The sequence below is a fragment of the Manacus vitellinus genome, unplaced genomic scaffold, assembly GCF_001715985.3.
Source record: "Manacus vitellinus isolate BGI_N305 unplaced genomic scaffold, ASM171598v3 scaffold_19_pilon, whole genome shotgun sequence".
Taxonomy (NCBI): domain Eukaryota; kingdom Metazoa; phylum Chordata; class Aves; order Passeriformes; family Pipridae; genus Manacus; species Manacus vitellinus.
The window spans coordinates 1,215,478-1,229,109 of NW_021939395.1; the positions used below are offsets into that span (position 1 = coordinate 1,215,478).

At 58.0% G+C, this 13,632-nt stretch overlaps 2 protein-coding genes across 2 annotated transcripts in view; both read left to right on the forward strand.

Annotated features, from left to right (window-relative positions):
• Positions 1 to 2,910: 2,910 nt before the first annotated feature.
• LOC115307393 (transforming growth factor beta activator LRRC32-like) lies at positions 2,911 to 5,762 on the forward strand. Its single transcript, XM_029959147.1, has 2 exons — positions 2,911 to 3,215; positions 3,780 to 5,762. Exons 1-2 carry the CDS (start codon positions 2,991 to 2,993, stop codon positions 5,760 to 5,762), a joined length of 2,208 nt encoding a protein of 735 aa, XP_029815007.1. The 5' UTR covers positions 2,911 to 2,990.
• Positions 5,763 to 12,525: 6,763 nt separating this feature from the next.
• Positions 12,526 to 13,632, forward strand: part of LOC103767765 (protein Wnt-11b) — a 3,583-nt gene continuing 2,476 nt past the window's right edge. The window contains exons 1-3 of the mRNA XM_029959140.1: positions 12,526 to 12,590; positions 12,687 to 12,913; positions 13,324 to 13,601. Coding sequence (XP_029815000.1) covers positions 12,526 to 12,590; positions 12,687 to 12,913; positions 13,324 to 13,601 — 570 coding nt within the window. The remainder of the gene's footprint in view (positions 12,591 to 12,686; positions 12,914 to 13,323; positions 13,602 to 13,632) is intronic.

Sequence of the window (13,632 nt, forward strand, 5' to 3'; positions counted from 1 at the left end):
AACCTGGGCTGGTGGAAGGTGTCCCTGCCCTTGGCAGGGGGTGGAATGAGTTGATCTTTAAGGTCCCTCCCAACTCAGCCATCCCGTGATTCCGTGATTTCAGTGATGGCTCCACCTCCATGCAGAGGTGGCTCAGCCCTGGTCACCTGCAGGGACGTGTGTCCGGGACATGTCCCAGCACTGCTGTGGCCACGGGAGTGTCCGCCCTGCCTGAAGCATTCCTGGCTCCATCACTTTTCCGTAGTGTGTGATCTCCCTTGCCAAGTGTTGCAGTTATTGGGAGATAAATATTCCTCGGGGGCTCCGGCGTTGGCCGCGGCCTCGCTATTCACAGGGGCCCTGCAGTTTGTAAAACAACTGCGTGACAAATGGGCTGCTCTTGCTTTTTAGTGGGTTGTCCTCCCTTCAGCCTCAACATGTAGGACTGGCAAGAGCCTTGAGGGCTCTTCTCTGGGCTTTGTGGTTTATTTCCTTTAAAATGGATTAAGAAGGACATGTTCCCCTGACAAGAATGAAGGGGGACAACTGTATGTAGTGAGAATAAGCAAATCATTAACAAAATTGCTTTAGAACAGGCCTGAGCAGCAAGGCTGGGGGCAGGCATAAATACCAGGGGCTTTGGGAAAGCTGTGGATGGAGTTTGCATTCTTTGTTCCCCACTGGCAGGATCTGAGATGTGCTCCATGGCTGCTGGCAGGGGGAGGCAGAGGGAGAATCCCTTCTCTCCATAAAAGCCCCGCGCCACTGTCCCCTCTCTGGTGTGTGCCTGGGATGCAGGAGGAGAGCAGGAGGGAGTGATTCCTGCATGGAATGTGTTAACAGGCTTTTTCTCATGCTCACTACATCGAAGTGTGAGCTCAGTGTAGCCGAGTTGGAGAGCAGAGAACTGCTGACTGCAGGTGGCCTTGGCAAGTAAAGCTCCTTCCTGCTCTCGGTGTTCCCGGAGAGATGTCCTTCACTGGCCACACCAGGAGTTTCCATGGAAGGTCTGTACAGCCACAGCAGAGTGTTGGCTGTGCTTGTGTGACGGGACAGGAAAGATGAAGCATCTCCATCCTTTGGGGGTGTGAGAGGCGCCGTCCCCTCGCTGGGCTCAGAGCTGCTCAGGATTCACCTTCCTGCTCTCGGCATCAGGGGAATGCACGGAAAGAAGCCCGGATCCCATGGACTTGGATAACCAGGTACCTTCCTGCCTCTGAAATGCCCAGGTTGGGAGCATCTGTCACCCACGGCTGTGATGTGGGCCAGGGGATTTATCCTCTCTTCCTCCACACCCATGTCCTGCTGCTCAATCCTCACATCCTTTGGAGACCTGTCCTGTGAAAGCCTCAGGGGGAACAGACCCCTCTGGAGCCCTGGGAGCCAGCGTGGAGGGCAGGAAGGACAAGAAGCATAGGATACCCTGGGGTTTCAGGAGCAGGTCTCTCCCTGTTTGTTCTGTGAGGTTCATTTTGCCTTTATCACAATCCCAGAAAAGCCCCTCAGTGTTTGCCGGTGCCTCAGCTGGCTCTCGTCCACACCCAGTGCTCCTGCAAAGGGAGTTCACAGCCCTGGGATGCGAGTGCCCAGGGATTCTCCGCAGAATTGGGGACTTTTCAGCTGGTGCCATGGGCCGTGCAGACCCATGTCCAGCAACTGGGGGTGCAGGAGGAGCAGCCGGGCTTCCCCGGGCAGTGCTGGGGCCGGGTGCACCAGGGCTGGAGCAGTGGCCAGTTCCTCTTTTGGGGCTCCACATTCACTGCTGGTGGGAGAGGAGATGAGGGCCGAGGGTTCATCCAGAGGTCGGTGTTTCCCTGGCAGGGTCTCACATCTGCACAGATGTGCTGTGTGCTCACAGCTGCCTCGGCCCAGGACACCAGCCCTGGCCTTGGGGGGCTGTCACCCCGTCCTGCCTGCTGGGGACCTTGGTCCTGCTCGAGGCTCAGCCACATCCTAACATGACAAAGCTCGGAGGGTGAGGGGCAGCCACAGCAGAAGCCAGGATGCTGCTTCTTCCAGATATGTACGCTTAGTTACATAAACATATTATCTGTGTTTATTTATTTATGTGGTTTATGTCTATATAATAGTTTTTTTCCTGCCAGACACCTCTAGGACTAGAGCACGAGCTCCACAGCTGAAACTCCACATCCCTGGGTAACCCCTCGACAGCCTGGAGCTGCTCCTTCAGATGGAATTGGCCACACTGGGCCAAAAACCCCAAAACTGTGCATTTTGGAGAACACCCTGTGAAGCACAAGGAGTACATCCCCGGGGAGTGTATCAGCACTAGGTGGCACAGGGACACAGACATGCCACCATAAAAAAGTCCCTGTGTGTGGGGTGCAGCTCTGGGTGCCCAGATCCCACCTGGAGCTGCCACAGGGACAGTTCCCGTCTGGTTCCTGCCCTCGGTGAGGAGGGGACCCGGCAGCCGTCCTGGTGGGGACATGAGGAGCACTGGCAGCACAGCAGACTCTGGGGAGGAAGAGGAGGATGAGGGGGATGCCAGCTCTGCTGAACCCCAGGGAGCCGTTGTCTCCCGAGGAGGGGCAGGTGCAGCAGGAGAGTGGGCTGGGCTGTGGCGGCAGGGGAAGGGAATTTCTCGGTGTGACGGTCTCACCTGCGGCCCGGGGCTGCCGGGAATCCCACGGTGATGCCCGATGGCCACAGCCGGGAGCTCAGTCCCTGGCTCAGGATGGCCACGGAGCCCTCGCTGGCTGCTCCCGGTGCCCTCGGCACCAGCTGCCCGACAGGAGCTGGCACAGGGCACAGCCTGTCCCTGGCACAGGGAAGCTGCTCGGGGGAACTCCCCCAAACCCGCTCGGCTCTCCCAAGTGCCACTTCTGCCTCCTGGCGTTTGATGTCACACTGGTCACCCCGATCACCTGAGCACCCTCCTCCCATCCCGCCGTTTCTCTTTCCCTTCCCTCCAGTGCTTTCTGCACTGTTTTTCCCCCTCTTCAGGCTTATGTGTTTCTTTTCCCACTTCCGTAGCTACGAACACCCACATGCCTTATCTCCTTCCCCCATCCCATCCTGAAGCCTATTTATACAGAGCCTGGCTCCTGCCCAGCTTGCCGGAGAGCGCCGGAGGAGCGGGACGGGGCTGGCAGCGCCCGCAGCCCAACATGCTCTTGGCTGAAAGGGGATGTTTGCTGCTCTGGCTGCTCCCATCCATCCTCAGAGCCTGGTCTAGCACGGATTCGAGGCCCAGGTCCATGCCCTGCCAGCAGGTAAGGCTGTTTTCCCAGGAGCACCTGGGCTGGTATGGCTCCAGCAGCATCGCTGGGGCTGTGAGCATCCCTCTGGCTCTCCTCCCCATGGCTCTCACCTCCCTCCATCTCTTTAACCTTCCCAGCCTCTCCTCTTTTCCTATCTGTGAACCAGTCTCCTGCGAGGTGATCCCAGCATCCAGCTGTTACCATGTCCCTGCCGTGCCCAAGATGCTCAAAGGCAGGATGGAGCACAGGGATTCCAACAGCTGCCATCAATGTTAGAAAGGCATCTGGGAGCCTGGATGGGGAACAGCTGGTTTCTGTCCCCCCCAGAGAGAAATCAGCTGCTCGCCATCCAGGCTTCCAATTCCAGAGGAAACCAGTTTGGAGCGAGAGCGAAGGTAGAGCCCACCACAGCACTTTTCCTCTGCCTAAACAGGGATGCTCTGAACCAATTGGGCATGGGAAGAGGGAACAGTCTCATTTCCACTTGCTCATTCCCATCTTGGACAGCAGCTGGCTTGGCTGGAGCTGTGGTTTGTAGCCCCCCCTCGTGCTCACAGCTCTCCTGTCTTTCCACAGAGCCCCACAAAGGTGTCCTGCAAAGGAGTCGGCCTGCAGAAGTTTCCCAAGGAGCTTGGCCAAGGAATTAAGCACCTTGAACTCTCCAACAACTTCATCCGAAACCTGTCAGACAGCTACATTCCAGGATTTGGGCAGCTGGAGTACCTGGATATGTGCTTCAACCAGCTGGAAGCCGTGTCAGCCACCACCCTGGCTCAGCTGCCCCAGCTGCGCTCGCTCCTCCTGGGATCAAACCACCTAGACCGGAATTTCTTGGCTAATGGGGAAGCCTTCCATCTGCTCAGGAATATAGAGGTCCTGGACCTGTCAGGGAATAACCTGGAGAGCCACATGGCAGGCTGGTACATCAGCAACCTCACCAGCCTCAGGGTGCTGGATCTCTCCAGGAACAAAATGACCAAGCTGCTGGCAGGGACCTTCCGGAGCACTCCAGGGCTGCGAGAGCTCGATCTCAGCAACAACTACATCATGGAAATCCAGGAGGGAGCTTTTGAGCCTCTGCAAGAGCTGGAGGTGGTAAACTTGGCTTTGAACTCCATCCAGTGTATCTCTGGCTTCAGCCTCACACAGCTGCGAGTTTTAAACCTCAGCCACAACGCCCTGGAGCTCTTCACCTCCGAGGAGGGAGTGGAGCCCTACCTGCTCCAAGTGCTTGACTTGAGCCATAACAGACTCCTCTATTTCCCAGAGCTCCCCAAAGTCAATGATCTCACACACTTAAACCTCTCCAACAACCTTATTGCTTCCCTGCTCCCAGGCTCACACCGGCTGGAGGACTTTGTCCTGCCCTACAAGGAGATGGGGCGGTTCAACAGGACCGTGCATCCCGCGGCCGCTCTGACACACGTGGCTGACTTGGACCTCAGCAATAACCGCCTGGAGCTGTTCCCATTTACCTTCTTCCACAGCCTGGGCTCCCTGCACAGCCTCAGCCTGGCTATGAACTGTCTCCAGGAGGTGGCCAGGGAGTCTCTCACCAATGGCACAGAGTCTGCTGATCCCTCTCCTGCTCCAGCAGAGCACACTGAGCTCTCTGTGCGCTCCCTGGACCTCCACAGCAATGCCCTCCGAGTGCTGCCACGCTGGTTCTTCAATTCTCTGCCTCAGCTGGAAACCATGGACCTGGGCTCCAACCACCTCCAGCCTTGCGAGGGCCAGGGAAGTGACCAGGGAGGGGATTTGGGAGGGAGGTCTCACGTTCCAGCCCCTGGAGACACCTGCACCCCCTTCTACAACGTGCCTCGCTTGAAGCACCTCAGCCTTCGCGAGAACAACATCACCAGGCTGCACCCCCACGCCTTCAACAGGACCCCGCTGCTCTCCCTGGACCTGTCGGGGAACAGGGACTTGTCTGTGCCCACGGGAGCCCTGGGGGGGCTGGAGCTCTCCCTGCAGGAACTCTCTCTGAGGGGCAACCAGATGGACGAGAGCCGGGCAGCGCTGCCCTGCCTGGGCACGCTCCGAGTCCTGGACCTCGCCGGGAACCGTCTGAGCGCTTTGCCTGCAGGTCTGTCCTGCTCCCCACTGGAAAGCCTGGACGTTCGGAATAACAGCCTGAAGACATTGGGAAAACTCGTGAGCCGGTCCCACAGGCTGAGGGAGGTGTCCCTGGCCGGGAACCCCTTCAGCTGCTGCTCTCTGGGCTGGCTGGACTCGCTGCATGCGGCCGGCGTGGCCGTGCAGGACCTGGGCGATGCCCGGTGCTCCTTCCAGGACCGTGGCTGGAACGTCTCAGCTGGGATCACCAGCTCTCCCCAGTGGCTCTGTCCCCAGCCCAAGGGCACTGGCTCGCTGGCTCTGCTCGTGGTCCTGGTGGGCCTCTCCCTCCTCAGTGCCGGGGCTTTCTGCCTCCTGAGGAGAGGCCAGAAGGCTCCGGGCTGTGCGGGACTCCGGAGCAACAGGGTGGGGGTCTCCCCGCCCCACCCCAGAGGAGAGGGGCCAGCCCAGGAGAGGCCACCAGACATGGTCACCAAAGTGTAGCCTTGAACTGTAGCAATCAGTCAGAACTCTAATTATTATTAATAATATTAATATTAATCATATTATTGTGGTCTCCTCACTGGTTCCTGCAGGATCCCTTTAAATCAATCACGCTCTGCTGTGGGATGGGAATTGTCTCCATTGGGGCCACCTGGGTGATTCCCAGCTTTCCCAGAAGTCCCTGTCTGCCTTTCAAGAAGGTTTAATAGCTCTGCTAAATACCTGCTGTTGCTCCTGAAGCATTCCTCAGTCTGGTGAGGGGCAGGAAATGGGAATGGTGCTTGGTGATGGCTCTGAGGGTGGGTCACAGTGCTGAGGTGGGGAGGGGGTTTCTGTGGGACCCTGCTCGTCCTTCTGCTGCCTTTCCCTGCCAAGCTTTCATCTGAATGGTGCTGTGGAGCTGGCAGGGCTTACAGTGCTCCCAGGCACTGCTGTGGGTGTCTCCTCACCCACTGAGATTGTGGGAATGAGAAGTGGGAGTCTGTGCTGTCACCAGCCCCTCAGGTGGGTGCAGGACATCCCACCCTCGGCGCCTGGACCCCCGAGGTGACGGTGGCAGGGACAGCTGGTCCTATCCTGGGTCTCTTCTTTGCTTCTCCCCAGAAGTGTCCCCTGTCCTGGGGTGGCACCTGGGCTCTCTGGGGCAGGGTCCTGCCTTCCCATGTGCCCAGGAAGCCCATGGCAGCAGGTAGGTGAGCTCAGTGTGTCCCTCACATCGTGCCAGCCTCCTTCCCCAGCCCAGCACTGGGTGACGTTACAGGGACACTTTGGGGCCACCTGCCCATAGCCCAGAATGCTGCTGTTCCTAGTGTAGTTTTTGTGCCCTCTGTTCCTCACTTAACCCCTCCCAGGCTGTGCTTCCCTCACATGTCACCAGGAAACATCCTGCCCTTTGTGCTGCTGCTAAGCTCTCAGAGGGCTGGAGCCTTGGTGCCACCCAGAGCCGGGTGACCGAGGGGACAGTGGGGAGCAGCAGGGACACCACGTGCCACGGGGTGCTCAGGGACACCCTGCACTGCCGGGCACTCGGTGCCAGGCACTGCCCTGAGCTCCTGAGTGCTCCCGGGCCGTGTTTATCCAGCGCTGCTGACGCAGGATGTGTCGTGTCCCCGGGAGCAGCAGCAGCGGGGGGAGGATGATGGCCTGTTGGGGGGTGGTGGCACTTGGGGACAGCGGCTGCTGATGCCTGGAGTTTCCTTCAGGAATTAAAGCATCTGCTAAAAAATGTCCTGAAAACAGGAGGAAGGCTTGTGGTACTGGTTTTAACCCACAGGGAAGGCTCCCAAAGGCACAAAGCTGGGCTCGATGATCTCAAAGGACTTTTCCAACCTTAAGGGTTCTGTAAAGCTCAGGGAAAGGGGGAGAAGAGGGATGGTGGCCTGGCAGTGGGACAGGGAGGCTGCCTGAGCCTGGGGAGGGGAAGTTAAGCTTAAAACAGATAAGAAAGCCTGAAGAACCTCCAAGGCCAAGGAAGGGCTGTGAAGGTATGGAAAATGAGCCAGGGAAATGGTGTGCTGGGTTCTTACATTTATTGATGTCTGTCTGCCTTCCCAATTCGCAGGAAAACAGGATTCCAGGTTGTGTCTCGTGGATTTGACAAGAACTGAATCCACGTCAGTGCCAAGGGCAATGTCCCCTTCTCCCAGTCACAGGAAAAGCTTGGCCAGGAGCAGGGCACAGGGTGAGCACCCAGGGCCTGTGCTGGCACAGGGGACAACGAGGTGGGACCGAACCACATTCACAGCAGGAACCAGCACAAGGCCAAGAGAAACCCGGGGTATGTCCTGTGCCTGCACTGCCCCTCATCTAGAGCTTCCCAGGCTTTAGGGGAAATGGTTTCCCTATCCCAGGCGTGTCTTGGCATCTCAAGCTTTTTTTTCATCCAAAAGGAGGATAAAAGGTCTGTGGAATATTGAAATTGGAACAAATAAAGTGAGGATGCCAAAAATGTTGCATTTGAGTCAGGCTGGGAGGCAGCAGGAGTGTAAATTTTGGTCTGACAAAAAAAAGCAGCGGTGGGTGAAATGTTGTGACCATTGACAAATTTTCTAGAGAACTCGTTGAGAAATCCAGCAAAACTCATTCTTTCCAGTGGAAAGCCTTCACATTTCTCTGGATCTGCATTTTCATAGAATAATAGATTTTTATCAAAAATTTCCAAAAACCATTCCTCTAACCCAGGAGGAAATTATCTTCCCTGCAACTCAATTATAGCACCTTTTTAGTCCCTTTTTCCTTTTTTTCCCTCTTTTTTTTCTCTTTCTCTCTATGGGGATGAACCAGAGCCTCACCTACTTCCAGAGCTGAGGAATATCCTGGGAGCTGATGGCAGATCTCACCCCTCAAGCCACCACAGCCCAGCAGAGTGGGGAGAATGCTCCTCACCCTCTGCATTAAGCAGAGCTGAAATGAACCTGAATCTCACCAATGCTGATGAGATAATGAAGATCACGTGCTTTAGGCTGTTGTTTCACCCAGCTGAAGGTATGTCCCCCTCCAGAAACACTGCTGGAGGTACCATTTCTTTTATTTTTTCCTGATACTGCTGCAACACCCATTCCCAAATAGGATTGATCTCATCAATCCCCGTCCTCGTGCTCCCCGTGCTGGGCTGCCTTGGACGTGCTCCTAGGGAATGTGGTGCTTATTCTACAGCTTTGGGATGGGACAGGAGGCTGGTGGCACCTCCAGGACACCAGCCCATGCATCCCTCCCATGCCTAGGGCTGTGCTGCCACTGCTTCCCGTTATCCCTCTCTGCCACAGCAGCTCTGACTCAACACAACTCCCCTGGCAGCCCTTCCCAGCCCGGAGGGTGGGGTCGGGCGTGTTGTTCATGACACTTTCCTCCTCTCTGGGGGGGCTCTGGCCAGGCTGGGACCTCCCGATGGGGAGCGTGTCCCCCCGTGCCCCCCTGCCTTGCACAGCCCTGTGCTGCCCCTGGGGCGTCACTTCCCCGGGCTGGGGGGGATGCAGATGTTGCCACATGTTGTGCAGCTGGATCCTGGATCCCCCAGCCCAGCTGTGCCTGCAGAGCCTGCCCTGGGCTGCTGCTCCGGGACACTGCCCTGGCAGCTCTGTCACAGCAGCACAAGGAGTGTCACCGGGTGTGATTCTCCTTCCAGCAGGAGCAGCCCCTCAGTCCCTGCTCCCAGTTTGGGGGCACTGGATGGCTGTGGGGACAGGTCACGCTGGGAAGTGACTCTGGAGGGGATAAACTGGCAGGAGTGAGTCCCTGCCACCCCCAGCCCGTTCTCAGCACCCATCCTGTGCTCCTGACTCCAGCACTGCCTCGGAAAGAGGAAGGAGATGGTTTTGCTGAAGGACAGCAGAGTTCCACAGCAGGGTGGGCACTAGCACCCAGGGTGACCCTCACTGTCCCCAGCCTCAGGAGGGGACAGGAGGCTCACGGTGCCCACCAGCAGCTGGGATCTCATCCCCAACCTCTGGGACGTGGCAGGAGCTGGCTGGGGAGCAGGACCTGCCTCTCTCCAGGACGTCAGTGCCACATGACTGCGGTGCCACTGCGTCACTGCCACAGCCCCGGGCAGAAGGATGTGGCTCCTCGTGTGGTCAGGCGGTAGGTGAGCGTGGGGTGGGGAGCACTGAGGTCACCAGGGGCCTGAGGGGACACTGACGGCAGGGGAACCCCTGGGAGGTCCCCTCCCAAGGTGCCCCTCATGAGCCTGGGAGCCACAAGCCCTGGGAGCAGGGACGGTGAGTGGGGAGGGGTCCCCATGTGCTCACATGGGTCACAAACCATTCAGGGGTGTTTGCTTTGGCCCCTGCCCGAGAGCCAGTGGTGAGGGACATCTTTGGCCAATCCAGGACAACTGGCTGATTTCCTCCATCCCAGGAGCCAGCTCTGTGTGCAGACAAGCCCTGACCCAGCACCAGGTGTGCTACTTCCCCCTGGCAGTGTCCCCAGGATGGCCAACACCAGGCAGGTGGAGAACGACATTTCCCAGTGTTTCTCCCTGCTCAGCACCCACCGAGGGAGCCCCAGCTGGGGGCCGAGGAAGGGAAGCATTTCCTGGGCTGGGAATCCCCTCCTGCCTCCCTCCTTCCCCAGAGTCTGCCCTGGAAGGGGAAGGAAGGGGTATTTTTAGCACTTGCCCTACACTTGTTTCAAGGTCTGAGCTAAGAAGAGGAATTGACATTCGAATAAAGGTTGGTTTGGCTTTAAAAGGAAGGGTTTAGTTTTTTCCTGCAACTCAGTCCTTGCAAAACTTTTCTGTGAAGAGGGATTGGTAAAAGTACCTCTCGTAGGAGGCAGCCCTGGGCAGGGCACTGGTGTCACAGCTCCCTGTGCTGGCACTGCTTCCAGTGCCCTTGCCTTCCACATTCCAAAGGGAGGGATGGGGTGGGACTAATCCTCCCTATCCCAATGCTGATCATGGCTCCTATCACCTGCAAAGTGAGTCCCTCCTGCCAGCCCATCCTCCCATGGTTCCTCTCTGCATTCCTGCTCTCCAGCAGCTTTTCCTGACCACTGCTCCCAGCTTCCGAACCCCCTGGGGACCCACGTGCCTTCCCAGCTGCCATCCAGCACCAGTATTGTCCTGGCAACCCACTGGAGATGCTCCAGGTCCCAGAACAAGACACCACCCACACCTTGAGGAGGAGTTTAACTGAATGGCACAAGGTCAGTGGGGGGAAAGCACCTTGTTGACCCCAGGAGCCGGTGGGAGCAGGTTCTCCAGGACCCGAGGGCAGGTGGTGGCCCTTAAGAGCCAAACCAGCGGCCAGAAGGTGGCAATATCCCCCCTTTGTTCTGGCCCTGACAGCAAAAGGTCCCTCCTTGTGCAGGGGATGGGGCCGGTTTGGTTGGGAATCTCTCAGAATCATGGAGTGGTTTGGGTTGGAAGGGCCATTAAAGCCCATCTCCTAGACATTCCCAAAACACAGCATTGCCTGTGCTTGGCAATTCCTGCCTGGCATGTGCTGGATGAACCTCTGCCTTCCCTCTGCCCACTGAGCATGTGATGCCCAAAAAACCACCCAGGCACCTCCCAGCAGTGACAAGAGCAGCTTTTCCTGGTCAGAAAATTCCTGATCCCTCCAGAAGCTGCTCAGATTTCCCCTCAATGTTCCCCTCGGGGCCTGAGGCTGAAAAGGGAACTTGGGGGGATCTGATTTCATAACACCAAAATCCTCAGGGCTGGAGCGAGAGGGGCACAGTGTGGTCACTGTGTCTGTGTGTCAAGGGAAGAGAAGGATCTGCAAAAGCCATGACTGGGAAGGTGAGGTGCGACAGGAATTCCAGGGACTTCCAGAGCACCTGAGGACCGGCAGAGGAACTGACCTAAGAAGCTGTGGGAGGTCAGTCTGACCTTGGTCTCTCATCAAAGACTAGGAATAATTCCGTGGGGAAGAACCCAACCTCACCCCGGGCCCTGAGGGGTCTGGCAGCACCATGCCCTGGTCACACAGCGCTTGGTCCCACAGTGGGTGCAGCTTCCTGGGGCTCCTCTGCCTCCTCCTTGTGGTCCTGTGATGGGTGTGAGCAAAACTCACCATGTCAGGGGGTTCACAGGGGTGGTTTCTCATTGCAGAGCCCTTGGAGAAGCGGATCAGGTTCATCTCTGCCACCTGGGATCGGAGCCAGTCCGTGACCTTACACAGCAGCACCAGCCCTCAGGTACCACTGGAGTAAAACAAAGAGCAGCTCTCTCAAGCAGCAGGGATGGTGGAGGGGACTTTGGGCTGAGGAGGGAGCAGCTGAGTTAGCCTGAAAATCCAAAAACTCACAGAAAACCAAGAAAATTGCTGCCTGCCCCCCAGTGCTGTTGGGTTTCAGCCCTAAGGGGTGCACTGACTGTCCCAGAGCTCAGGATCCGTGTGGGCAGCAGGTAAAAGCACCTTCCAGTGAGAGGGGAAGTTGCCCAGCCAGCGAGAAAGTGAAAGCCTAAAGAATAGCCTTCAGCCTTTGACTGTTTCCAAAACCTGGTGTCAGCTGAGCTGGTGTCTCAAATGTCACTTCCCACTGTGGGAGAAAAACAGCCTACCTGGTTCCTCAAGGTCTTCACAGCACCAGGCAGCACTTTTGGTTCTGTACTTATGGAAGGGAGAGATTCAGAGAATCCACCTTGTGACAGGCATGTGCCACCCATGGGGATGTCACTCTGGAGCAGCTCCTGCCCAGGCAGGCACCGTTTCCTGGCTCCATCATTTCTGCCAGCCTTAATCTGAATATCTGAATGTGTTTTTTAAGCTTTTTGTAAAGAAAATAAGGGAGGGGGCAAAGACAGAAATCAGCCTTTGCCTACCTGAAAGGAGGTTGGAGCATAGTGGGGGTCGGGCTCTTCTCCCAGTGACAGGATGGGAGGAACAGCCTCGAGTTGTGCCAGGGGAGGTTTAGTTGGGTATTGGGAAAAATTCCTCATGGGAAGGGTTGCACAGGCTGCCCAGGGCAGTAACATCCCTAGAGGGATTTCAAAGCCCTGTGGATGAGGCACTTGGGGACATGGGTCAGTGGTGGCCTTGGCAGTGCTGGGGGAACATCCTGCAGCCTCTCAGCCTTAACCCCCTCCCGGGTGCTGTTTCGGGGATGATCGCTGCCAAAAACAGCTGGACCCCCCTCCACCCCCCTCCTTGTCCCTGTCCTGCTGTGAATGGCACCGAAACTGCCTTTGTTCCCCTCCCCGGGCGGGGGCAGGACCTGCCGCTGGCTGCTATAAAAGGGGCGGGGGTGCCGAGCAGCCCCAGCCCCGCTCCCGGTCCCCGTCCCAGTCCCATCCCCAGTCCGGTCCCAATTCCTGGCCATGGGCCACCCCAGTGCCACCGTGCTGCTGTGCCAGCTGGGTCTCTCCACAGCCATCCAGTGGCTGTGAGTCGGGATTCCCCCCTTCCCAATGCGCCTCCTTGGGGGCTCCCCCTGCGTTCCGTGGTCCCCCGCCCCACTGACCCCCTCCTGTCCCCACAGCGGGCTGACGGAGAGCGGCAGCGGCGTGTCCTGGAACGAGAGCCAGCACTGCCGGCTGCTGGTGCCGGAGCAGCTCCAGCTGTGCCGCCGGAACCTGGAGGTGATGCCCAGCATCGTGCGGGCCGCCCGCCACACGCAGGCCCTGTGCCAGCAGAGCTTTGCAGACATGAGGTGGAACTGCTCCTCCATCCAGCGAGCCCCCAGGTTTGGCCCTGACCTGCTGAAAGGTAAAGGATGCTCCTCCAGCCGTGTCCATGCTCCCCACGGAGCATCCCGGGATGGCAGCACCTTGGTGCTGCTCCAGCTCAGCTCTGCCTTGGGTATCCATCGTGGAGTGAATTTGCTGCCTTTACAGGGTGTTAATCCTGTGCAATTCCGTCTGTGGGAGGTGACAGACAGTAGCTTCCATTTCAAACGTCTCCATAAAAAAGGGGGAGAGGTGGGAAGACAGGCTGTGTATGGACACTGTAACACAGTGTGGGGGGCACAGGTTGAAAACACGCTGCACGGAAAATGAGAGCCTTGGGTTCATCCTGCTGCAAGATTTTTAGGAAACACATTTATTTGCATTGTGAGGTCTTTGGGAGGAGTGTCTGGCTGGGCAGGGAGGAAGGACATCTCCCCCTCTTCTTCCCAGGGACCCGGGAAGCCGCCTTTGTGTACGCCCTGGCTGCTGCCACCATTGCCCACGGCATCGCCCGGGCCTGCGCCTCGGGAGAGCTCCCGCTCTGCTCCTGCGGCCCCGGCCCCCCCGGGGACCCCGGCCCGGGGGGCAGGTGGGGGGGCTGCGGGGACAACCTCAGCTACGGCCTCCAGCTCGGGGCCGCCTTCGCCGACAGCTCCTCCAGGTCCGGCAAGTTGGGGACACACGGGAGGAAAGCCATGAACCTGCACAACAGCGCCGTGGGCAGGACGGTGGGTGTGGGATCAGTGGGGTGCTGCGGTC